This window comes from Pleurodeles waltl, chromosome 4_1 (assembly GCF_031143425.1).
Source record: "Pleurodeles waltl isolate 20211129_DDA chromosome 4_1, aPleWal1.hap1.20221129, whole genome shotgun sequence".
NCBI lineage: Eukaryota > Metazoa > Chordata > Amphibia > Caudata > Salamandridae > Pleurodeles > Pleurodeles waltl.
The window spans coordinates 987,538,329-987,563,358 of NC_090442.1; the positions used below are offsets into that span (position 1 = coordinate 987,538,329).

Consider the following 25,030-nt stretch of genomic DNA (forward strand, 5'->3'; position numbering starts at 1 on the left):
TTCTCCCAGAGCAGGCTTTGTTTCTGACCCATCTGGTCAGAGTTGTGTCTGGTGGTGGCAGGCTGGCTAAAACTAGTCAGTCCACACACTGATAGTTAGTTTTCAGGACCATCTCTAAGGTGCCCTCTGGGTGCATGTATTAATAAATCCATCACTGGCATCAGTGAGTGTTTCTTAATACAAGATGTGTGATACCAGGCATCTATTTTTTCAGTGAAGCCATCATGTAGCTGGGCAGCTCGTAGTGACTGGTGTCCAGCACATGTAATTAAAATGTCTTCCTTGCTCACTTACTACCTCTAAGATTCAACAGAGACATCTGCTCTTGTAGATATGTCCTCACGTGTAATATAATGCACCCTTCTTTAGGGTTGTAAGGCCTCCTGTAGGGATAGCTTACATATATTGCATGCAGTCCTAGGAGACATGGCACACAGGCTATGTACCATGTTGTGTTGTCACTTATAGCTTCAGCAAGACACACAGCCTGCAATAGCAGTCTATGTATGCTAGGTGAGGAGTCCCGTAGGATGGCACAATACATATTGCAGCCCTTAGAGACCATCTTTGGTACCTGTGACGTAGGTACTAGGGGTCTAATATACTAGGGACTTACAGGGGGGAAAGGGTTTTGCCAATTGTGGAACAATTGTACAGTTTTAGGGAAAGATCTGGCACTGGGGACCTGTTTAGCAAAAGTCAAAATTGTAGTATGTAACAGGCAAAAAGTGGGGGTGACTATGTCAAAAAGAGGCACTTTCCTACCATAGTGTATTCTCTGAATAATAGTGTGCAAACATGAAGTGTATCAAATGTCATTGCTAAAAAAGTGATGTCAGCCTAAAGCCTGTAAAATGTAAAGCTAAACTGAAATGGATGATCAAAGTGTGGCCAAGAAGCATTCCAAACCGTTGTTCTTTGTCCAACGTGCCATCGTAGATTAGACCCAAATCAGTCTTGGTCCTGCTCCAATGAGAACAGGCCAGTCTGACCTGCTAAGCCAGGTTCTGTCTGAACCGGAAGGCAACCAACCCAAGACCGGTTTCACCCTAGATGGGCTCTTCAGTCAGGTGCAGCTTTTTTCCATTGGCACAGTGAGCAAGGGATCCATGTCTGGGTGTACTCTTGGCAACTTAGGGCAGTACATCAAACACACAAAAGGTGATGGGAGGAATGAATGCAATTTGTCCAACCACTGGCAATTGCATAGGTTAGCATTCCAACCCATTGTTCATTTGCCCCCATGCCACCCCACATGTGGTCTTGGGTTGCTTGTGTTCCAGTTCAGGGTGGCCTGTCAGTTCAGGCTGGACTTTTCCTTTTGGGACAGGGTCAAGGGTGATTTGCATGTAACTGGATCCACACTGAGGTGGTATGGTGTGCAAAATAATAATGGAATGAGGTGCTGCACAAGTAATTGCCAGTGGCTGAGACTATTTCTAGCATTCCATTCATAACTTCTTTGTATACTTCAGTGTAAAGTCCTAAATGGGACTGGTATGCCCAGACGTGGTTCACCTGCACACACTGCCACTGTAACCAAGCTTTACCCAATTAATGAGCCCTAATAAGGGCAAAAGCAAATTTGGGTTGTTCATGTTCCGGTTCAGGAAGTACCTGGGCTGGCAGATCAGGCTGGACAGTTCCTATTGGAGCAGGGTCAAGACTGATTTACATGTGGGGAGGTTGTTTTGCTTTACTGCTGACTGAGCCAAAATACTCACATGGAAAGGAGTTGAAAAGATTCTCTGTAATGCACTTCTTAATCTGAAGACATTTATTATATATTTTAACAAGGCTCATGAAGGAAGGCCTGTATAGCCAAAAGTGTACCTTTAAAATGTGCAACAATGAAGTAAGGCCATGTACAAAGAATCTTCAATCCATAAACAGCAAATATATACATGCAAGGATACAAATACTTACATTGATATATGTATATATATATATATTCATACAGAATGCAATGCAAATAATTAATAAAAATGCATCACCGTAGGGCCTGTCTGGTGCTTTAACTTTCTCCTGCCAGCAAGCCGATGACCCCGTTTGACTGAAAAGAGAAAGAGAACTCTACCCTCATGGGAAATATATCAGACATTTGACGTCTAAAATCCTGATTGAGGTCTCTGAATCTCCCACTGTCGACCTGGGTCTCTTGTATATCTTAAACAAACGAGGAAAGGGCTTTCTGGAAAACTCCCTCCCGCTGCGCAAGAAGTATCAAAAAATGCTGCTTATTTTAGGTCAGGGTTGAAAGAAACAGGTTGGAACCGGCCAGTTTTCCAAGGTGTCTCTCCCAAGCCTAAGTCGTTCCCTGCTGTACCATAAACATTATTCTAGTACATCCTTATCGTGATGACTGACTGACTCCTCCACATTATGTCCTAGCTCTTTGGTGAGAAAAAGAATATGCAGAATAGAAAGCACGTTGCATACCATGTTTTGGACGGAAAATTACTCGCACCTGTAACGTGGCAGTGTAGCTAAGGCTAAGCTGAATACAAAATGCAGTCTGTAACTGATGACCACTAATGTGACGGTGACAGCTACGCCAAGTGCAAAGTTGTGCAACACAAAGTCAGTGGTCAAAACACCAATATCACTACAGGGGTCCAAACAGAGGTGGCATGGTGTGAAATACTGATTGACTGGGATGCAGTCCCAAGTAATTACCAGTTGCTTATATTAATGTAAGGATTTCACCAATACCTTTTTCATATACTTCAGTGTGACATTCTAAATTGGACGGGTATGCCCAGACATAGGTCCCTTGCACACTATGCCACTGAAAACAAGTTATTTCCAAATGACGAGCCCTACAAAGGGTAAAGCCGGTCTTAACATTGCTTGTGTTTTGGTTCAGTGAGGACCTGGCCTGGCAGTTCAAGGTGGACTTTTCCTATTAGATCAGAGTAAGAACTGATTTGCATATGGCTGGGTCCAAAAGCAGGTGGCATGGAGTGCAAAATAACAATAGACCAAGATGCAGCTCGAGTAATTACCACTTGATGGATAGATTAATTCAGGCATTCCAACCATGACTTTACTCTTTACTGTATGTGTCACTGCACTGGGTAGTGATACCCTCCAAAGAGCCATTATTTTGACATGTATTTTTCTTAAAGTTATTCCCACTGCCTTTTCAGTAGCCTAATCTACCTTTACGAATGTGCACTGGTTTTAAAATATTTTTTAATGTGAGCTAAGGGAACAATAAAACACAATGAAAAATATGTATTGGTCTATAAAAATGTTGTTCTGTTTAATTTATAAATCACTGCATTGAAAGTTAATTAACCAATACATATGTTAAAATAAGTAACATTTTAAAACCCTACAGGGGGCTCCTATTTTTAAAAAACTGTCATGGTCTACACAATTTTAACAGGCTTGGAACAATTTAAGTATGTAATACAAACAAGTGAAAAATAATGATTCTTAGAGACTCTTGTTTATAGGAACTTGTAGTAGTACAGATAAAAAACATTCTCAAATATATGATCAGTCTTCCGCACACAAAAGTGCTGTCTTCTCCAGCAGCATGGTTCCCAGTGCAGGGACATTCTAGTTCTTTATTCAATCAATCAATCAAGGGTGCTTTTAGAGCGCAAGCTTTTCACCCCGCGGGGTCTCCAGGTGCTTGGGGTTTGTGCTGCTGGCCACATCAGGCTGTTGCTGGCGGCCGAAGAGCCAAGTTTTGAGCTTCTTTCTGAAGTCCTTCCTGGAAAGGCAGGTGCACAGCTTGAGAGGGAGGGGGGCGGTTGTTCCAGCATCTGGTGGCATGGTGGGAGAAGGAGCGCCCTCCGTAACATTTACAGTGGATGTGGGGACATGGGCCTGAGCGAGGAAGGCTGAGCGGAGGTGTCTGGTTGGTTGGTGGACCAGAGGAGGTTGTTGATGTAGGCGGGTCTGGCAATGTGGCAGACTTTGTATGGGTGCATGAGGAGCTTGAAGAGACATCTCTGCTGGTTGAAAAGCCAATGGAGGGCCCCGATGTGTGGGGTGATGCTGGGAAGGTCAAGGACAAGTCTTGTTGCTGCGTTCTGGTGGCTCATGATGTGTTTAGTGGATTCAGCGTAGAGCACTTTTCTGTAGTTGATTTGGCTGGAGACAAGGGGATGGGTGACCTGGTGGAGATGGGGATCCACTTGAAAATCTTGTGGAGCATATGAAGGATGTGGAAGCAGGCAAAGGAGACTGCATTGCTCTGTTGCTTCATGGTCAGATGAGTATCCAGGATTATATTATTAAAGCTTTGTGATGCTCAGAGACGGAAGTAGGGGAGTAGGAAGAAGGTTTATTAATGTGTGGTATGAGACTGTAATGAGCCTTGTCCCTGAAATTATCCATACATCTCTAGGTAGCTATCAACTGGCTCAGAGGCAGTATATGTTGGTAGTGTGCAGATGCCTGATTTACAGTGAACTATAATAGGTGCCAATAGGGTTTCTCTTATATTTTTCTTTTTAAGCTTAATTCTAGAATATTTGTATGTTCATTTATAGTAATTTCCTTTGAGGGAGAACTTCCCTGGATTTCCTCCATATTCTCATAAATGCATCAATGGAAATTTCTCTTTTGCAAAATAGGCTTATGAGACACTGACAAGAACCAGTAATATTTTACTTAATTTTCTTACATTTGTCTTTCTGACCCTAGTTTAGGATGCACAGAGTAAGATAGATTACAGGAAGTTTGTGCATGTAACACAACATTCTAATATTGGACTAAATCTGAGATCTTTTCACTGCATTTGCCAGTTGGGTGTACATTATTGTTTGAGTGATAATCACTACTGATGCTTCAACCTTGAATTCTACGTTATGTTAAAGTCTGGTAATTCCCATCTCTGTTGATAGCCGTATAAAACACAAATGAAAAGAGTTGCGCTTTTGAACAAAGGCTAACTAAAGCAATAGAAACCAGTGAAAAAACGTTATCTACAATTGTCTACGAAAGGATTTAAAGTGAATCCCATTGCTTCTATCATATGATGTAACTAATATTCTCATTACTATAACTTTAAATGTATTTTGACAACCCAATTAATCTTAAGAGCATTTAGGTAATATAGTTGATTCCATACCAAACTAAGGCATTTGTTCATACTCAAGCACTTTCTAGTATAGTACATTTTAGCAGTTCATGTTATTTTGTTACTGTATTCATTATTAGCCAAGCAGTTCATGAAAAACAGCCTATTTTACAATGGAGTATTGTTTCAGACAGCCAGATGTGGAGTGATTTAGTGTGTGCTTGTTGCATTTAGAACACGTCTTTTTTGGAATATTGTTAACAGGGATAGACTCAAGACAGGAACTACTGAGGGGATCAGATTCAATATTTCACCCGATATTTGGGCAAGTCATTTCCACTGCATCTTCTCTACTGAGACTCCTATGGAAGTTGTGGTGGACTCGGGTGACCCTGGCCGTAGTCTGTCCATTCGGTTCAGCCTGGAGGAGGTGGTTGTCACCTTACAGGAGAGTCCAGTACATAAAGCCCTTGGGCCTGATGCTTTTCCAATGGATTTATATAAAATCTTTGGTGAAAATTAGGGGCGCATTGAGACCTGGGCGGAGGAACAAGAGCTCATGATTCAGATGCAGTATGGGATCAGAAAATGGCTGGGGACCCAGGAACAGTGTTTATATCTGTTATTGCTGATTGGTAAATATGCAATAGCAAAAAAAGGTACTCTTTACCTGGCATACCTGGACCTTAGCTATGCCTTTGACATGGTTAATTGCAGTAAGTTGTAGGGTTTGTTATCTAAGATGGGGTTGTAGGGCTCAATTGTTGAGCTTTTGCAAAAGCTCCATTCTGGCACTAATGCTTCTTTGAGATATGGGACAAAGGGTGAATGCACAGATCCCTTCACCCACCACAGAGGGGTGAGACAGGGCTGTATTCTTGCCCCGATGTTATTTCTCTTGTATACAAATGGCTTGCATGACTTCCTTGTGTATAGATGCAAGGATGTTCCCAAACTAACAGGAATAATGTGCCGTCTTTGGTTTATGGCAATGATGCGGTGTTGCTGACTTGCACTATGAATGGTCTACGAACTGCTACAAATGCGTTTGTGGAGTTTGACTGACCTAGACTTGGTAGTGAATATTGGCAAAACCAATTATATGGTTTGTGGAAAGCCTCAGAGCAAACTAGGAGTTGTGTCTATAAAGGGTCAAATAATAAGCTGTGTGCACGATTTCCCCTATTTTGGGGTGACCTTTGATGATAAAGGACTTTGGGTCCCCTACATTTCTAGGCACTGTTCACACTTTAATGCTGCAGTGGGTGCCACTTGTGATTTTTCAGCCAGGGTTGGGAACAAGCCTATTTTACCCCTACTCGGGTGTAGAGGCATAGATGCATTCTGTTATATTTGACGGGGCCTCGATTTGGGGGTATTGCTGCAGCGTGGTGCCTCAAAAAGAAGAAAACCAATTTTGTAGAAGGTTATTAGAGGTTGGGCCCAATACCCCAGGGTTTGTCTGCATAGGGAATTGGATTTGGGGTTTGGAGAAGACAGTATCAAGATTGCTCCACTTCTTTTTGTGGATCTCTGTCTGGACCAATGAGTGCACCTCCCTAAGTAGGGAGGTGATCCTTGATTGTTTCGCCTGTGATTTTGGTCAGGTCCTCCCTTGGTTACACTATATTAAATACACTGTCTAGCTTTTGGGACGTCTAGAGATTTTTTACTCCTGCAGTGTTTAACATGTTCTGGTAAGAACTAGGTTAAGGAGCAATTTAATAAACTTATGGTGGGCAAAAGGGAAGCCATTGAGCTAATGAAAAAGTATTTTTCAATGATTAAGATGCATCTGGGGCCCGAGTGTTATTTATCAGCAGTTTGAAATGTGTGGTAAAGGGCACTTACACCTCGATCTTGTTTTGGTTCAATTAACGTAATTCTGCTTGGCCAGTACGACCCAAAGAGTAGTCTTATTTGCCTGTGTGATGGAGCTTCCCCACAGACTTTGCTCCATTTTACTCTCTTTTGTGAGTTTTATGCTCCTTTTAGACAGAGGTTTTTATAGCCCATATTGAAGAGCAAAGGGTTTTTGGAATGCCGCCCAGCCTATATCTACTTGAGTATGGTAACTGATGAATTTGTTTGCTGTGGAATTGGGTCTTTCCTTAAATGTGCTATATGCGGCATAATTGCACTAATTTTTAAGCATTTAATGTCAAATTGTATCCTTGTTTTAGGAGTTATTGTATCTTTTTTAACATTTTATTGCATTATCATGTGTTTTATGGTTGTATTTTTATAACCGAATAAAGATGAACTGAACTGTTATATTCGCCTTTGAATTTTAATATTCAGCACCAATGTAACACTGAACAACGACTACTTAAAAATTACCTCCAGTTTGTTTATTTGTATAATACTGAAATATACTTTGCACCACAAACATGGCTGCTGATTTTGATGCTTATGTTAATTAGTAAATAAGAAACATTTAAGGCCAGATGTATCAAGCTCCCTGTTTGCATTTCTTAAATAGCGAATTTTAAGAAATCGGTATTTTAGATATGCAAAATGTGATATATGAAAATTGCGAGTCGGTAATAGCAATTTCTTACAAATCACAATCACAATTACCAAATCGCAATTAGGGAATGGGACTCCTTGTAGGCCCATAGGTGCGAATGGTTTTGCATTACCTAATTTGTGAATTCCTGTTAGGAATTCTCAAATTAGTTAATGAAAACACCAGGGTGCTGGGGGCCTAAGGCCCCCTTCGATGGACCCCAAAAAAATATTTGCAGACATGTAAAGCGCACACATTTATAGCGCATTTTTAATAATTGCACATGCTTACCAACTTGGATTTGGTGGTAAATGCATTTCCTAAATGCCAAATTCGCATTTAGGAAATGCATGCTACATGTGCTTTGGAAATCACAAATAGGAATTCCCTATTTGCAATTTTCTATTTAGAGAACCGCAATTTGCGATTCCCTAAATGGAGTCGCAATTTTAAGGAATCAGTATTTTTGCGATTCCTTAAAATTGCACTGCGAATTCCTTTCATAAATCATGAAAGGCGATTTTGCATTAAAAAACAGTGGGATTTTGCGATTCGTACTGTTTCCCAATGCAAAATCCTTTGATACATCTGGCCCTAAATCCTAATTTGTTGAGTGTAGGTGACTGTTTCCTACAAGCAGTCAATGTAATGTCACACACTAAGAGAACTGGGATTCAGATCACCTGCTGCTAGGGTCCACAATTTTATTCTTTGTCAGTATGTCCAGTAGTACCAGGTCCCATCGGCCTTTGGTGCAGTAGAATGCTTTCATTGTTGGCTCCTTAGGGGAACCTTTGGACTGCCATTTCTTTTCTTCTCTCACCAGCCTGCCCTAATTGTCCTCTTCACTTCCCTCAGTTCTCTAGCCTCGAGCTTTCTCGATCTCCATCTTAGCACTTTTTTCCTCTTGAACCTCCTGCTCTCTTGATCATACCTCTTTGATCCTTTTTTAAAGTGCCATTGGTAATTAATCTCTGTTACTTGATGTTTTCCAAAATTGGTTCATTAATTTGAAATGTGGTGCCCCTAACAGCTTAATAGACACACCCTGGTTAGGCTAAACCACTTTTTCAAGAGAATCTTTGCATAATCACTCATAGTTATGGCACAAGCAGTCTGCAATACCCAGAGAAATGTGTCCAGTACAAACAGTTTAAACGTTAATAATTACCACATTAAAATTCACAAACCAATTTAGAGGAATAGCCAAAAACCTAAATAGGCAAAAAGACAGATGGATAAGGAGAACTGGAGACATGAATTTTGAATGACATGCCTAGAAATACTAAAGTGCCAATTTAAAGTCTCAAGTTTCAATTGTTAGGGAACTTGACATGATTTCATGCTGACTATAATGGAGTAAGGGGGGGTACACAAAGTGGGTTGTCCCTTTCAAAGTTTTTATCTTCTATCTTTTGGAGGTCAGACTCTTCCAGCAGGCCAGAACAGAAGGCAGAAGCTGGTGAAGGCGGCAGTGTCATTGATGAGCTCTTTGGCTTTGGAACCAAAAGCTCAGATTGGGACCAAGCTGAATTTCATGACTGTGGAGATTGCTTTTTTCCTGCATTAGATTTCCTGTTTCGCCCCAATAGCAGAGCTTCAGCACACTCTCTGGGCCTTTCTGCTCCTCCGTGTCAGCTGCAACAGCAATGTCACCCCCTCCATGGTTATGGTAGGGGTTCCAGTACAGCCAACAGCCCAAGGAGGTGCTACAGTGTTCCTAGCCTTTTTGTGGTTGCGGCAGCTATACCCCAAGGAAAGGACATCCAGGACAGTGTGTGACCAAATGATCTGCCCCCCGCCCTCAAAATGCTTCTCCTCCCGAACCTCTCTAGTGTGCCCTTGACAGCACGCAGCCACCCTGTTGTAGGCACGATTTGACACTTTCTGTCACAGTGGTAGTTGATAAATTTGGACAGGTAAGTCCTGAAGATTGTTCGATGGAGTTACTCTTTTCCATTTTTTGAGAGCATGCTGCACCGTTTACAGTCCTGACCGGCTGACGAAGGGCCACCTGTTGCTCTTGAGCAGGAAATGTAGGCTGTTTTGGTGAAAGGAGCCGTAGAGAGGTTGCCACTGCCAGAAGTTGGTTGTGGTTGCTATTCCCATTGCTTTCTTGTGCCGAAAAATGACAGAGGCCTCTGTCCTATTTTAGATGTTTGCCCTCTCTATGCCTTTCTGTGAAAAGATAGGTTCCAGATGCTCAGGCTCACACAGGGTTTGTATGCTCTTGACCCTGGAGACTGGATTACAGCACTTATTTCCACATCCCCGTCCTTCAGGCCCACAGTTACGTGTGGTTCACCGTTTACCAAAAGCATTTTCAGTTTGCTGTGCTCCCTTTTTGACTTACCAGGGTTCCTTGGATGTTCAGAAAAGTGGTGGCAGCACATCTTTGGAGATTGAGGGTTTTAGGTTTCCCCTACCTTGACAGGCTGATGTAGGCGGGCTCGACCCAGGCAGTCACCAACCACCTCCAGATTATGGCAAACCTCCTACAGTCTTGGGGTTCACTGTCAATGTGCTGAAGTCATACCAGAGACCTCTGCAGACATTCCCCTTAATCAGAACCATTCTGGGCACATTGCACTTTTGCTCCTATCGCCTGGAGTGGAGAGTTCATAACATTTGGGAAATCAGTCCAATGTTTCAACCTTTGTCCTGGATCTCAATGAGGATGACTCTGGGGTTACAGGGACTGATGACCTGCATCCTGCTGGTCAAGCATGCCAAATGGCATATTTAGGCTGTGTGGAAAGACAGCAACAAGGGGATCTTTTTGATCTGGTACAGATTTTAGAGGAGACTGGAAAAGATTTGCAGTGGTGGCTGAAGGACCCCAATTGGGTCATTGACAGAGCCCGGTCCTTACCCCACCCAGAGCTCAAAGTGGTGACCGATGCATTGCTTCTGGGTTGGGATGACCATCTGGGAGACGTGGTGATTAGAGGTGTTTGGTCTCCAGCAGAGGCCCGGCTCCATATCAGCCTTCTGGAGCTGAGAGCCATCTGCTTGGCATTGAAAGCCTCCATGCCCTCCATCAAAGGGAACCTGGTGCAAGAGCTCATGGACAGCACCATTGACTGTGTGGGACTGCAACAAGAAGGTTGTGTGGGTTTGTAATTCCCAAGCCACGGAGGCTTTGCGTCACTGGATGTGCCAGGAAAGCTGTGGGATTTATTGGTAACAAATCACCTGGAGTGTTCCCTGAATGCCAGAACAGATGAACTGATCCATCAATGTCTTGGGGATCACAAGTGGCAGTTACATCTGGAGGTGGTGCATGGTCTTTTCAGAAAGTGTATAGAACCTTGGCTCAAACGTTTCACCACCTCCAAATTTGGGATTTGTCAGCCCTCTCGCGTGTTGGTGTTTCCAAGGCCTCTCTAGCTTGGAGACCCATTCCACATCAAGCGGGACTCGGGACTCCTGAATGCCTTCCTGCCGATACCACTCCTGCCTCAAGTTATGAAGAAGATCTGGACCAACTGGGAACAAGTCATTCTAGTGTTGCTGGACTGGGCACAGAGCATGTGTATCTTAAACTCCTGGACATGAACACCTGTCCTCCTGATGAAGACCCATATGGAGCTGATATCTGGCCCAAAAGCTCGAGGGGGTCGAAACGTCGACGATATTGCTCATGCCTGGATTGGTTTGATTTCTTGGAGAGAATGGGAAATTTGAAGATAGTATTCTACCTTGAAGAAATGATATGATGATTTAATGTGGTTAAAGGATTAACCAACAGGCTGTATTTTATAATGTATATATTTTTAGGAATGATTTCTGGAATGTGTTGAGGGATTACTTCTCTTTCTTTAGTATAAAACACAAGCACTTTATATCTTTTTCACTGGTTTCTCTTCTATTATTTGTGATATGATGGGGGAGTTACAAATTGTATGTAAAGGAAGATATTTATTTGGTATTTGTAATAAATTGTTTTTTTAGATAAATTAAGGGTAATGGTGTGTGTATTTGGATGAGGTTTGCATGGTGGAAATTATTGTACCAAGGGGTTGTTGTTGTTTGTAATTAGCTATACCCATACCCCTTTGGGGCTTACAGGGTTACCCTCTGTGGTTGATAAATATACCTTTCTCCTTTCCAGCATGCCTTCCTTCTCAATGCATGCCTCTGGAACCTTTTTTAACATGGTGACTTTTCTATAGGTTTCTATGCTATATTCCCAAACCAATATGGTGTCTTTTACTTCCTGTTAGTCACTTCCTGTTTTTTGGGTATATAAGGTGTCTGATTCCTGTTCTCTTTGCACTGCGACACTTCCTTTAGATGGTGATCTTCGCTCCTGTTTCTTCTGCGTCAGTTATATTTTTTGTTGGCCTGTTGCAGCTTTTTCATTGTCATTTTGTCTTTTGTTCAGATTTACTTTTTCCTTTTGTTTTTGTTCCAGGAGTTCTTGCTTAGAGGTTTTTTTCCTTTTTGTTTTTTTTCCCTCTGGGACTCCATCTGGAGGGCACGGACGGCCTTTGGTGTTCCCTCCGTCAGCAGCACCGTGGCTACCAGAAAGGGTCGCCCCTACTTGGGTCAAGACTGAACTTATAGGAACCAAGACCTCGCTGCATTTCCAGTGGGCCACAGACATAGACAACGAGTAGTTTGTGACATGTTTGCTCTGGGCGCTGTTGAAATGGTACCTGTCGGTTGTTTCAGCCTTTTTACCGTTGCTGGGCCAGCACTCATTATTTATGTTACCTATTGTGATACGTTTTCTTGAAGAGTTACAATATATGTTCTGTCCTTCTCCATTTTTATGCCCCAAATGGAGTCTATATTTGGTCCTCACATTCCTCATGTGTGTTCCCTTTGAGCCTTTACACAGTTATTGTTTTCATCTCTTCACTCTTAAGAAGGTCCTTCTTGTCACCATAAAGTCGGCAAGGCGAGTGAACAAGTTGCATGCCTTGTCTCTCAGCCTACCTTACACCAGTTTCTACCCAGAAAAGGGAGGACTTGACTCCAGCCTTTGCCATTCCAAAGGTTGTGACTCCCTTTCATTTACATGAGAACATCGCTCTTGTGGCATTCTTTGCTCCGCCTCTCCTCTCCCCTCACAGATTCTTTATTGATTGTACCAGAGAAAACTTGGTGAATGATCAGCTGTTTATCAGATTCACTCTGCTGTTCAGAAGAGCTGGTTCGTGATTTGTATTAAGATCTGCTATAAAATGGCAAAGAAGCAGACCCTGAAGGCTTGCAGAGTCATTCTACCAGAACCAAGGCTGCTACTACTATACTGGAATGTGAAATGCCTGTCGTGGACATTTGGCAGGTAGCTATGTGGGCATCTCTTCATACATTCACAAAGTACTACTGTCTGGGCAGTCAGGCCCATCCGGATGGGCATTTTGCCCCTTCAATCCTGCCAGACATTGTGATTCCAGCTATTTCACAGCCCCACCACTTGGGGGCTTCAAAAGATGAGGAAACCGTCATTAAACATTCTATCAGAAGAACAACTTACTTACCTTCAGTAACTTTTTTTCTGGTAGAGACTAACCACAGATTCCTCATTGACCCTCCCATCTCCCTGTTCATTTAACTGGTCTTTTCACATAATAGGATCCTAAATTAGGAATCTGCACACTTATTGTGACTAATCTGATTGGCTCCACGTCTGTGGGTGTGGAAGTGTCATGAAAGCAACTGATATCAGCATGCATGGGTGGCACCTGTATAGGCCTGCACATGTCATATTTGTCATGAAATGGTGTAGACTCAGAAACACTGGCATGCGTATGGCTAAAGATGTTTCTGGATCCAGTGTGATGCCTGGGAAATATTTAAAAGGCGAGGAGCCTGCAGTTAGAATCTCTACCAGAAAGAGTTTTCCTGAACATATGCAACTTGTTTTTTAGGGGGAGCGTACTGAAGCTGGATTGACATTAAATATGAAAGTGTAGATGTGTTGTGAGGGAAGTAATTATCTAGTATTCCGGATCTCAGGTGATGGACCTAGCCCTAAGAATGATTTGGTCAATCAATGCCATCAAAAGAGATGAAAGACATGTAGAAAAGATTAGTTGTTGTCTTTTTCAGGTATGGTGGAATATTATGGCAAGTTAATTTTAAACTAAGCAGATGGGACATGCATCATGAGGTTGCTGGTAGGTAAGGGAATTTAATTCAAGAGGATTCACTGTTTGTCATTTGGGGTTTGGTGTAGTTAAAACTGAATATAAACTGGTCTTATGTCTGCAGAATATTGCTGCAGTTGAGGAGACCATCATTATCACTAATGCTAATGCAAAGGGCATTTGAGCTGTATTGTTACTGAAGGAGAATGCAAAGAGATGTTAATGGCATGTGCTTCATGCACTTTGCGAGGTTTGAAGTACAGTTACTTAGTAATTGAGAAAGAGCCTCTTGCAGTTTATTGGGCATCAAATAAATTCAGGAATTAGATTTGGGGTGGGGCAGAATTCAAGGTCTGTAATATATGGATAAAGGGTGAGACTCAATATCTTCTGGAATTACAAGGTGGGTTGTTTCGCTGCAGGAGTTTTTTTTATGGTTGACTATATTCCAGGGGCTGTAAATACCATAGCTAACTGTTAACATGTGGTTAGTGATGGGGAGGACAGTGAGTGTCTTGAAGAAATAACTGAAGAGATGGATTAATGCATAGTACTCTGGGTTATAGCACTGAAGAAGAATGAACGGATGAGCTAGAAAGAGACATATTTAATACAAGTTTTGCAAAAGAAAAGGTTGTCATGCAAATTGTAGAAAAGTGGCTGCTTAGAAACAAACTATTGATGCATAAGGGAATGTTGTGAGGCACTAGATTAGTACCACCATAGGGGGTTCCGGAAAAGGCTTGAGTTAGCTCATGAATAGCATCTTGGGATTATAAAAATTAAGGAGAAGCTCAGGACTGTTTGTTGGTGTTTGGCGTTTCAACATAAGGTAGAGTCAATTGTGAGTGATTGATTAGAGTACAGCAGTTGTGATCAGTGGTAAGTTACCTATCAGAGGGAGTGGCACTAGATCTAGTTGGTACCATAAGATGAGGACTTGCCACCTCATAATGTATTGTGTTGTTGGATTTCATTTTAAGGTGGGTTGAGGTTTCTTTTGTAAAAGATTTCTCACTGTTGGCCATAATTACATTTTTAGAGAACATATTCAAGCAAGAGGGCTAATCTAGAAGCATTTTATTCTACATTATTGTTCAGTTATGTTCTGATTCTATGGAGACAAATGGCCTAGAATGAAAGGAGGAATTACATTCCTATGTATCACGTGTCCCAACAAGGTTCTATGGTAAATCCTCTTATACACCAATGTAAAGTGGCTGTGGTGAAATCATTGGAACATGAGACATGTAAGAACTGCTCTGAGGGGTGTGTGAATCAAGAGTGTGACTGCTTGGTGAGAGACCATGTAGGCGTTCGGGAGGCGAATGGTTGTAGGGAGAGTGATTATGAAGCCATGTTGTCTTTTGTGATACAGTGGCCATGTTACCTGATTACCAAGTTTATTTGACATTAGAGTATTGGTTTCCATTATGTCTTTTGTATGTATTGTGCCTAATGTAATCATATATTGGTTTTTTTATGAGCTAGAATTTTTGTTGATTTACCAGGTTGCTCGACAATCCTGTCCCAGTTTTCTTTATATACTTTGTACTGATTAGTTTGTTTCAATCATTAATTTTCAGATGGGGAATTGTGCTGCGTCTTAGCAGGGGTGTAGCTTTTAATGGTGCAGCAGGTGCAGTGTCATCAGGACTAAGCGGACTGAGGGGCCAACTAAACCCATATGGCTGGATTTTACTATCCATGCAGACGTGGGTGGAGGCGTTTTCCTTGCTTGCAATGATGCCTGTAGAATCCTTACTACATCACTGCATCTTAGGTGGGACTTTTGTGCCTTTAAGCCTTAAGAATTCTCTGCTTGGAAAGGTTTTTAGCAGAGAATGTTGTAGTTCAACCAAAGTGTAATTTAAGAGATTGATGTTTTTGAATAAATTGCATCTGTCATCCAAATCTGCTGCTTGTGAACACATCTGCATAGCTTTCTTTGTAAAAGGCAATCTTGGTCTTCACCACAGTGGGTTTACAGTAATGTATTTGACTGTGATTTACGAACTCCTTTCATCTGATGTTTCTTAACAGATCCCATGCCTTGTTATTTTATATTTAGATCCCGCCTGAAATTGGTTTCCTTGAAAACCTGACCACCTTCGATGTTAGTCACAATCCGGAGCTGAGGCGTTTTCCTGATGAAATGGGAAAACTCACAAAAGTGTGGGACCTTCCATTGGATGGCCTAAATTTGGATTTGGATCTGAACCACCTTGGATACAAAGCCAAAGATATTATTAGGTAAAAAGAATCCTTGTGTTAATGTTGTGAACTATCATTGTGTTTGGAAATATCTGCAGTTTTCTACTAAGTACAAGGAAAAAGGCTGATGAATGCCAAATAGGGGATCTCTCTCTCATATCTGGGAGAGTTTTAGCTTATTGTAACCGTTTTTGCCATTAAATAACATTGTGCTGCTGATCCTAGTCACTTGAATAGGTCAGCAAGTAACTCATAGTGCTGTATGAAGCTAAATACTCTCTTGTAGTATCCTATTGATTTTTAAAATGATTTATTTATTTATTTATTTTAGTTTTCTACAGCAGCGCTTAAAGAAGGCTGTTCCGTATAACCGAATGAAACTTATGATTGTGGGAAATACTGGAAGTGGCAAAACTACACTGGTGCATCAACTTATGAAGTGCAAGCATCCCGACCAGGGTACCAAAAAGGCAACTGTAGGCATTGATGTGAAGGATTGGCCTGTACGCTCCAAGCAAAATACAAAAAAAGAACTTACATTAAATGTGTGGGATTTCGCAGGTATTCAAATTATGTCATTTAATTGGATAATGTAGTCATGAGGTAATATTACTGGTTTTCAGTTTTTAATGCTTTGTGTGATTTAACTTAGAGTGCACAAATACATGTAGTTCTGTAGACATTTGCTGTATGACCTGTGAGACATATTACAAATACTCTGTAGCATGATTTGCTGCAGCACTAACCAGATGAGGATGCTGGTAAGGTGCCTATGAGTGTGTCAGTTCTTAAAAAGTTGCACTGCATTTTCCCTTGCTGAATAGCAACACTCAGTTGACATCAGCCTTTATATTTAAGAGCTCTTTTACTTCACAATTCACTTCTTGTATGTTGGCCCTTCATCCGCTGTTTATGGCTGCTTCATCAGTCTCATTAGTCAAGAACCCACCTGAAGATTGTTCTTCACATATCAAGCAGTCCCTTGTCCAATTATTTTTAAGGTGGATGCCTAAACAACAGTCTTAATAACTGAAAAGGCACAAATGTATCTTGTTGCTGCAACATAGATGTTTGGTAGACCATTCACTGTAAATGGCTTCCAGCTGAAAATCTGGTTGTGAACTGAATAACTAAATAAGCTAGTACTGTATCCAAGGTTGATTGGCACTTCACCTGCTGAAGCTCCTTTGGCTTCAACCCTTGTCATTGAGGTCATTTACAATATTTACCTTCCTGGCCATTTTAACTGACTTTTGATCTTGGTGAATTATTGAGTACTTTGAGACAACATGCTTTTAATGGAGAGCACACCCTCCCTCTTATAAGTAAGAGTTAGAATGGGGTTCAGAAGTGCCAACAGAAAATAATGCTGCTAGTCCTTGCACTGATACCTATTGACAGAAGAACACAGAAGATTGAGTCAATAGGACACTGTTGCTGCCAAATCGTCAGGATTAGTTATCATTGTCATTGAAAAATCCATCCTTTTAGCAGATATTCACAACTGATCTGGTCCCAGTCTTATAAAAGTGCTATATTATTCAGACCTTCATTTCTTCAAATATCCCCTTTGCTGCCAGGCCTTTTCCCCCTCCTGTGCCGAGCCTTTTTTTGGCTATTTAGGGAAGTTTGCGCTTAGGCCCTCATAACTTTTTGTTCACATAAGCTACCCATGCCAAATTTGTGTCCTTGTTTTCCAACATCCTGGGGATTCTAGAGGCACCCAGCCTTTGTGGGTTCCCCTGAAGGAGACCAAGAAATTAGCCAAAATACAGTGAAAATTAAAAAAATTTAAAAACAAAAATGAGGAAAAAGGGCTGCAGAAGGCAGCTCGTGGTTTTTTCCCTGAAAATGGCATTAACAAAGGTTTTGCGGTGGCAAGATCACCATCTTCCCAGCTTTCTGGAACAGGCAGAGTTGAATTGGAAAACCCAATTTTTCAATACAATTTCGACATTTTACTGAGACATACCCCATTTTTACTATTTTTTCTGCTTTCAGCCTCCTTCCAGTTAGTGACCAAAATGGGTGAGAAACCAATGCTGGATCCCAGAAAGCTAAACATTTCTGGAAAGTAGACAGAATTCCGAATTCAGCAAGGGGTCATTTGTGTACATCCTACAAGTGTTTCCTACAGAAAATAACAGCTGAAATAAAAAAATCTGGAAATTGAGGTAACAAAATAGCCATTTTTCTCCATGTTTTACTCTGTAACTTTTTCCTGCGATGTCAGATTTTTGAAAGCAATACACCGTTACGTCAGCTGGACTATTCTGGTTGCGGGGATATATAGGGTTTGTAGGTTCATCAAGAACTCTAGGTACCCGAGCCAATAAATAAGCTGCACCTTGCAATGGGTTTTTATTCTATACTGGGTATACAGCAATTCATTTGCTGAAATATAAAAAGTGAAAAATAGGTATCAAGAAAACCTTTGTATTTCCAAAATGGCCACAAGATAAGGTGTTGAGAAGCAGTGGTTATTTGCACATCTCTGAATTCCGGGGTGCCCATACTAGCATGTGAATTACAGGGCATTTCTCAAATAGACATCTTTTTTACACACTGACTTGCATTTGGAAGGAAAAATTGTAGAGAAAGACAAGGGGCAATAACACTTGTTTTGCTATTCTGTGTTCCCCCAAGTCTCCCGATAAAAATTGTACCTCACTTGTGTGGGTAGGCCTAGCGCCCACGAAAGGAAATGGCTCAAACCACAACGTGGACACATCACATTTTTTCACAGAAAACTGAGGTGGTTTTTGCAAAGTGCCTAGCTGTGGATTTTGGCCTCTAGCTCAGCTGGCACCTGGGGAAACCTAGCAAACCAGTGCATTTCTGAAAACTAGACACCTAGGGGAATCCAAGATGGGGTGACTTGTGGGGCTCTGACCAGGTTCTGTTACCCAGAATCCTTTGCAAACCTCAAAAGTTTACCAAAAAAACACTTTTTCCTCTCATTTCGGTGACAGAAAGTCCTGGAATCTAAGAGGAGCCACACATTTCCTCCCACCCAGCATTCCCCCAAGTCTCCCGATAACAATGGTACCTCACTGTTGTGGGTAGGCCTCGCTCCCACGAAAGGAAATGGCCCAAAACACAACATGGATACATCACATTTTTTCACAGAAAACAGAGGTGTTTTTTGCACAGTGCCTACCTGTGGATTTTGGCCTCTAGCTCAGCCGGCCCCAGAGGGGGCAGAAATGGCCTAAAATAAATGTCCCCCCCAACTCCTCCGGGGAGCGACCCTTGCCTACGGGGTCGCTCCCCCTTCGTGACATTGGCGCAAAAAAAAAAATCCCCGGTGACTAGTTGTTTCTGCCCCCCTTGGGGGCAGATTGACCTAAAATCGGCCGATCTGCCCCCAAGGGTGGCAGAAATGGTCTAAATTCAATTTGCTCCCCAGGGGAGCGACCCTTGCCTAATGGGTCGCTCCCCATCTCTAAGAAAAACAAACAAACAAAAATAAAAAACACAAAAAAAAAATTAGCCCTGGCGCCTAGAGGTTTCTGCCCCCCCGGGGGCAGATCGGCCTAATAACAATTAGGTCACAAATTCGAGGTCACAAAGCAATTTAGCATAGCGATGCGAGTTGCAAATAGGAAGCGGGCACCCCTTCCTATTTGCGAGTCGCATTCACAATTTGCGAGTCGGTTCCGACTCGCAAATTGTGAATGTGCATCACGATGGGCATTTTGCATGGCGCAAACTGCCATTTTCGCAGTTCGCACCATGCAAAATGCCTGCTACCTCTGGCCCTATATAATACAGCCTCACACTCCCCACAATACTTTGCAACCACAAGTACTGACAGAGATATCAAGGAGCACACCAAAGGAGGACACTGCATGTCGATACCATAGGCAACAACATACTCCCACGCATCACACACCACACAACTGCAACAGCAACACACACATTGCCACTGCACACAAACACCAGATACCACCAGCACAAACAACCAAACATCCCCAGCCCACCAAGCACCCTACAGACACAACACCCTCCCTCCCCACCCACAACACAACCACCATGTCCCATCAGAAGCACCCACGTTTCACAGATGATGAGTTGAGGGTCACAGTAGATTAAATTGTCAGTTTAGAGCCACAACTGTTTGGAGCTCAGGTCCAGCAAACCTCGATAGCCAGGAAAATTGAGTTATGGCGGAGGATAGTTGAGAGGGTCAACTCAGTGGGCACCCATCCACGCACAAGGGAGGACATCAGGAAAAGGTGGAATGGCCTATGGGGTAAGGTGCATTTCCCACCTCCTCCCCTTGAGTTCACATCGTGGGAGGAGAAGGTCTTGGACACCATGCACCCTAAGGGCCTGACTGGAATCATCGGAGGACTCAACTCTGGTAAGCGAACAGCACTCCCCAGGCACCAATCACTCCTGACCAGCATGCATCCCCACCACACATCACACCCTAATCCACTCGATCCCACACGTCGGCAGCCCACCAATCACCCCACTCCCCTCCCCTGCATGCCACACCATCCCACTGCCACTATCCCCACACAGCCCCTTCCTAATACACAGATACCAATCACAATGCCACTCACCAAAACTCCCACAATGCATCACTCCCTACACATCAAAAGATCACAGTCCCACTTCACAGTGGAACATCTGCACAGAAAACCATAGCACTTGCCACACCAACTGGATGCTTCAACTGCGTTTCAACACATGGCAATGACAGCAATGCTATTGACTATCCTCAACCCTCAATAGAAACAATGACACAATGCGCCACCCGCAAACAACGTCTACAGTGCTGCATTTATCATTTCCATCACTGGGAAGCACGTCAGGTTACTCCATGCATCAGACAATGATACAAACAAGTACATCTAGACAATGTAACTCCCTCCCTTTCCATCCACCGGTCCGACTGCCACTGCCAGCCGGCAGCTGATACCAGCAACAGACAGCCCTCCCCAGGATACATGCCAAAGTGGATGTCTGGATATTGACGACTTGCCTGGCCCATCTGGGACAACAGGTGAGTCCACCACCATCAGTCCCACCCTGGAACCATCAGAGTCCCCCACCCATGTGGCTACCAGAGCACAGCCAACCCTTCATCCCCAAACCTGTGTCCCAAGGACAGTTCAATCAGCAGTGTGCCCCACAGTAGAGGGACCTGAGTCAGGGCCACACACCCAAGACAATGAAGGTCCTGGTGCAACTGGGAGTGGGCACACTGTGCCAGAGACACAGGCATAGGGGGCCAGCGGGTGTGGGAGGGCATCTGAGGCCCAAGTAATGGGGCAACCACACCAAACGACTGGCCAGGTGGCCACCTCCCAAGTTCTGGGAGCATACCATCAATAACAGAACACAATGGGCCAGATCCTTGCAAATGTGCAGGTGAACCAGAGGCAGCAGAGGGAATACCACCCCGAGGCCATGCAGCAGTGGCAAACCGTCAATGTCACCATGGCCTCCATTGCAGGGGTGCTCAGGGAACTGACCACCATCTTGCATACGTCTTCCACCCACCAGCAGGCCCCTTCCACTAGCCACATTCCAACAGAGCCCTCCACTTCTGCGGTAGCTAGTGGAATGGAGGCCCTGCTAGAGGACCCGCAAACCACCAGCACCCCTCCCACTGTAGCTGAGGAACCCCCATGCAAGCGAGGATGTCCATACAGACATCCTTTAGGACCTGATGCCAAGACCAAGACCACTGCCAGGAAGTGACCCTCTCCTGAACATTCTCCCTTGTCTGCCACTGACGCACCCTGTTGACTGTCCACTGTCATGTCTACGTTTTCCCATGGCCCCTTGGATACTGGACCTGGACTACCTACAGCTGGGACAACTACTCTGATTTCACCCACCATGACCCCACTCATCACCCATTGCATTTGTAAATCACAACAAACACCTTTGTGCACAGCTACTACCTACATGTCTTTATTGTAATAAGTAAGATTTTCTATTTTAAACTTGTCAGAACAGTCAACCCATTGTCCTGCAAAGGTCTGTGAGATAGACAGAAGGGGGAGCAATATGCCTCAAAGATGATAGTAGAAAAGGCATATTCTGGATACATGTGCCAAGGGAGACAACAGAGAAGGCAGGTAGGAGAGCTGCGCCCCACGAATGCTCTGCAAATAGACCATGAAGGGACAGCTATCACAGTAGCAGACAATGTTGAGCACTCAACACACATGCAGTACAATTCTGAAATCCCCAGTGTGATTTGGCAGGTGGAATCTCATACCACATGCCCATGTCAGATCCACATTTCCTAGACATCCATACCCAATGGGCCTTCCCTCACAGCTGACAAAACTCAACTAAAGGCATGTTCCACAGTCTGTAACAGTTAGGTTACACATTCTTCCATTGTGGACTGTGAGGATAAGTAGTAATACTGATGACACCACTATATTTGGCACTACAATTGCAGTTGACATAGCAGTACAGGGAACATAGAACATGGACAATACTTTGCAGATGTGATGCAACTCAACAACAGGGTGAAAATAGCACTGACGTTTGAACAATAACACCTCCTCTGATGGGCAAAATGTCCCCCTACCCCACCCAGAGGGAGAGCTGCACTCATCACCTCCACTGATGATAGACACCAGGAGGAGCTATGTCACAAGGCAGACAGGAGTACAGGTCACATACAAAACAGTTGACACATACCTGTTTCTCAAGGAAAGTATTGTTGAATTAACTCTGCTCTATAGTCAGCTGCATCCTCATCATCTTCCTCCTCATCACTCACTATGTCCTCTTCATCAGCTACTGGTCCAGCTGCCACCTCCTCTACATCAAGCAATGGGATGTGACGTCTCAGGGCCAGATTGTGTAGCATGAGGCAGGCAACAACGATCTGGCAGACTAAGTGGTTTATAGAGTAGGGCACCTCTGGAGATGTACAGACACCGGAATCTGCCCTTTAGGTCCTCTCGATGACACGCCTCATCCTGCGGTGGGCCACATTGAAACAGTTTTCAGCATCTGTAGTCAGATATCTCACAGGTGTCCGCAGCCAGGGAAGGCTATGGTAGCCAGAGTCACCTGTGCAGAAAGGTTGGACCCATCTCAATACCGGTGGAGTCACAGGGCAGATTGTGAAGAGAGGTGAGATTATAGGGGCACATATACTATTGGATACATACTGATGAACCAGGCCCAGTCCCTCTGTAGTTGTGCTATCATGTGTGGGTCATTGCTGTTCCGCAGAATGAATGAGTCATGCACAGAACCAGGGAACTTGTCTATTACCTGGGAGATATATTGGTCAGTGAGACACAACACCTGGAATGTTGGAAAATGGGTTATTGGCAAGGGCAGGTAAGTACCTACACTTAGCAATAGGCCACTAACCTCCACATAGGTCCAGTTAGGTCTCAGTAAATTAAACCCAGCTCAACCCTTGGTAGCTTGGCAACGAGCGACAAAGCTTAACTTAGGAGACAAAGCGTAAAGCATTCAAATATCACAAAACACGAATTAAATAAAACACAGGAAACAGTTTAAAAATCCAAAATCAATTTATAAAAATTTATTATATTTTTATCTTTAAAATGACACCAAAACTAATAAAATCGGATAAGGGGAACCGGAGATATGAATTTTAAACAAAATTCATGCTTTCTAGCGCATAGAAGCAACTAGCGCTCAAAGGATTAGAAAAAGGTCACACTGGAAAGGAACAAAGCCCAGAGTTCAGGCCACCCATGAGGTAACACTGTCACACTTACTTTCAGAAGTGTTTGATTCAGGAAAGTGGTCCACAGCACCAGCCAAGGGTTCAGAGGCTCTGGTGTGCCTCTTGGGGTCTGGGACTACAACTCCCACAATACATCTCTTCAACTTATGGAGTTTCTCTAAACGTCTCCAAACTTCTGGATCTTCTTCCAGAGGTCCTTTTTGTGTCCTTGAAGTGTCCACAACTTGATCCAAGGTTTAAGAATCTCTGAGTTGCTCCTTGGGAGTTGGGACTACAATTTCCAGAATGCACCTGGTCAGAATCCTAAAATGGCCCCTGGACGCTGGTCAGCTGGGCTCTGCTTGCAGGACCTGATGCAGGGGACTCTGGGCAGCTCCTTTGTACCTGTAGCAAACAGGGAGTCCCTTTTTGAAGCAGTAGAAGACAGGTAAAATCCTTTTAGTGGTTAAGCCCAAGTGTGCAGCTGGTGCAGTTCTCTAGAGTGCAGTGTCCAGGTGCAGGTCAGGGGTCCAGCAGGGCAGTCCTTCTTCTCCTATAGGTCTTCCTTGTTGGAATCTGATAGGGATCTGAGGTGTGGGTGCAGGCCTGCCAGTTTTATCCTTGGTTCTGGGTGAAAAAGAGGGGGGCCCTGGTTCTCCGATCAGGGGCAGGGTCTCCCCACTGTGATGACCACTTCCTGGGAAGTGTGGCAAAAATCAATCCCAGGGAGCAACATTCCTCAAAAATCCATCATGGATGAAAGGGATTTTTAGAGGTTACATCTGGCTGAGCCCACCCACTGGTGTGGCTAAAAATCCCAAACACACCCCTCTCTTGCCCTCTCTTAATCTAATCAAGGGGGCACCTAATTGTCTGGGTTTGCAGGATGTGAGGGTGTTGCTGGGTTGCTCCAAATGTCCTTCTCTGCCTTTGAAGACCAGTTTGGCAGCCCTCCCCCTTCCTGCTTCCTGATCTGCTGAGGGGAGATATCCTCCCATAGGGACATCTCTTTGTGTGGAGCCAGGCCGCTTCACACCTCATCAAGGCACCCTGGCCAGGCTGCCAGAGGCTGGCCAATCAGGGCACAGCAGCAAAAACACTGCAGGGCTGAAGTTGGCAACGTTTCAGGTAAAGTTTAAAGCTCTTTACCTGAACAAGTTATATTAAATCCAACAAATTGAAGTTGTGGGATTTATTATAACAATTAATTTGATACCAAAGTTCTGGTATCCTTTATTTAAGTGGACTTTAAAGATTAAAATAAAGTCTCCCCATTCTAGCCTATGGAGGCCACTCACTACAATGAGGGAAAAACGACTTTGGCTGTTTTACCTCGTCAGGATTTATAAAATGAATTTTATAAGGTCCCTGCTTATAGTTACATGGCACCCAGCCCTAGGGGCACATAGGGCACACCTTAAGGGTGACTTATATAGTTTAAGACTTTTGAACTATTTTTAATTCCAAAGTCGAGTTTACAT

At 43.4% G+C, this 25,030-nt stretch overlaps 1 protein-coding gene across 3 annotated transcripts in view; it reads left to right on the top strand.

The window, feature by feature from the left end:
- Nucleotides 1-25,030, top strand: part of LRRK2 (leucine rich repeat kinase 2) — a 1,446,345-nt gene that overhangs the window by 706,277 nt on the left and 715,038 nt on the right. For all 3 annotated transcript variants that reach the window (XM_069229760.1, XM_069229761.1, XM_069229762.1), the window contains 2 exons: nucleotides 15,720-15,901; nucleotides 16,194-16,423. In XM_069229760.1, coding sequence (XP_069085861.1) covers nucleotides 15,720-15,901; nucleotides 16,194-16,423 — 412 coding nt within the window. The remainder of the gene's footprint in view (nucleotides 1-15,719; nucleotides 15,902-16,193; nucleotides 16,424-25,030) is intronic.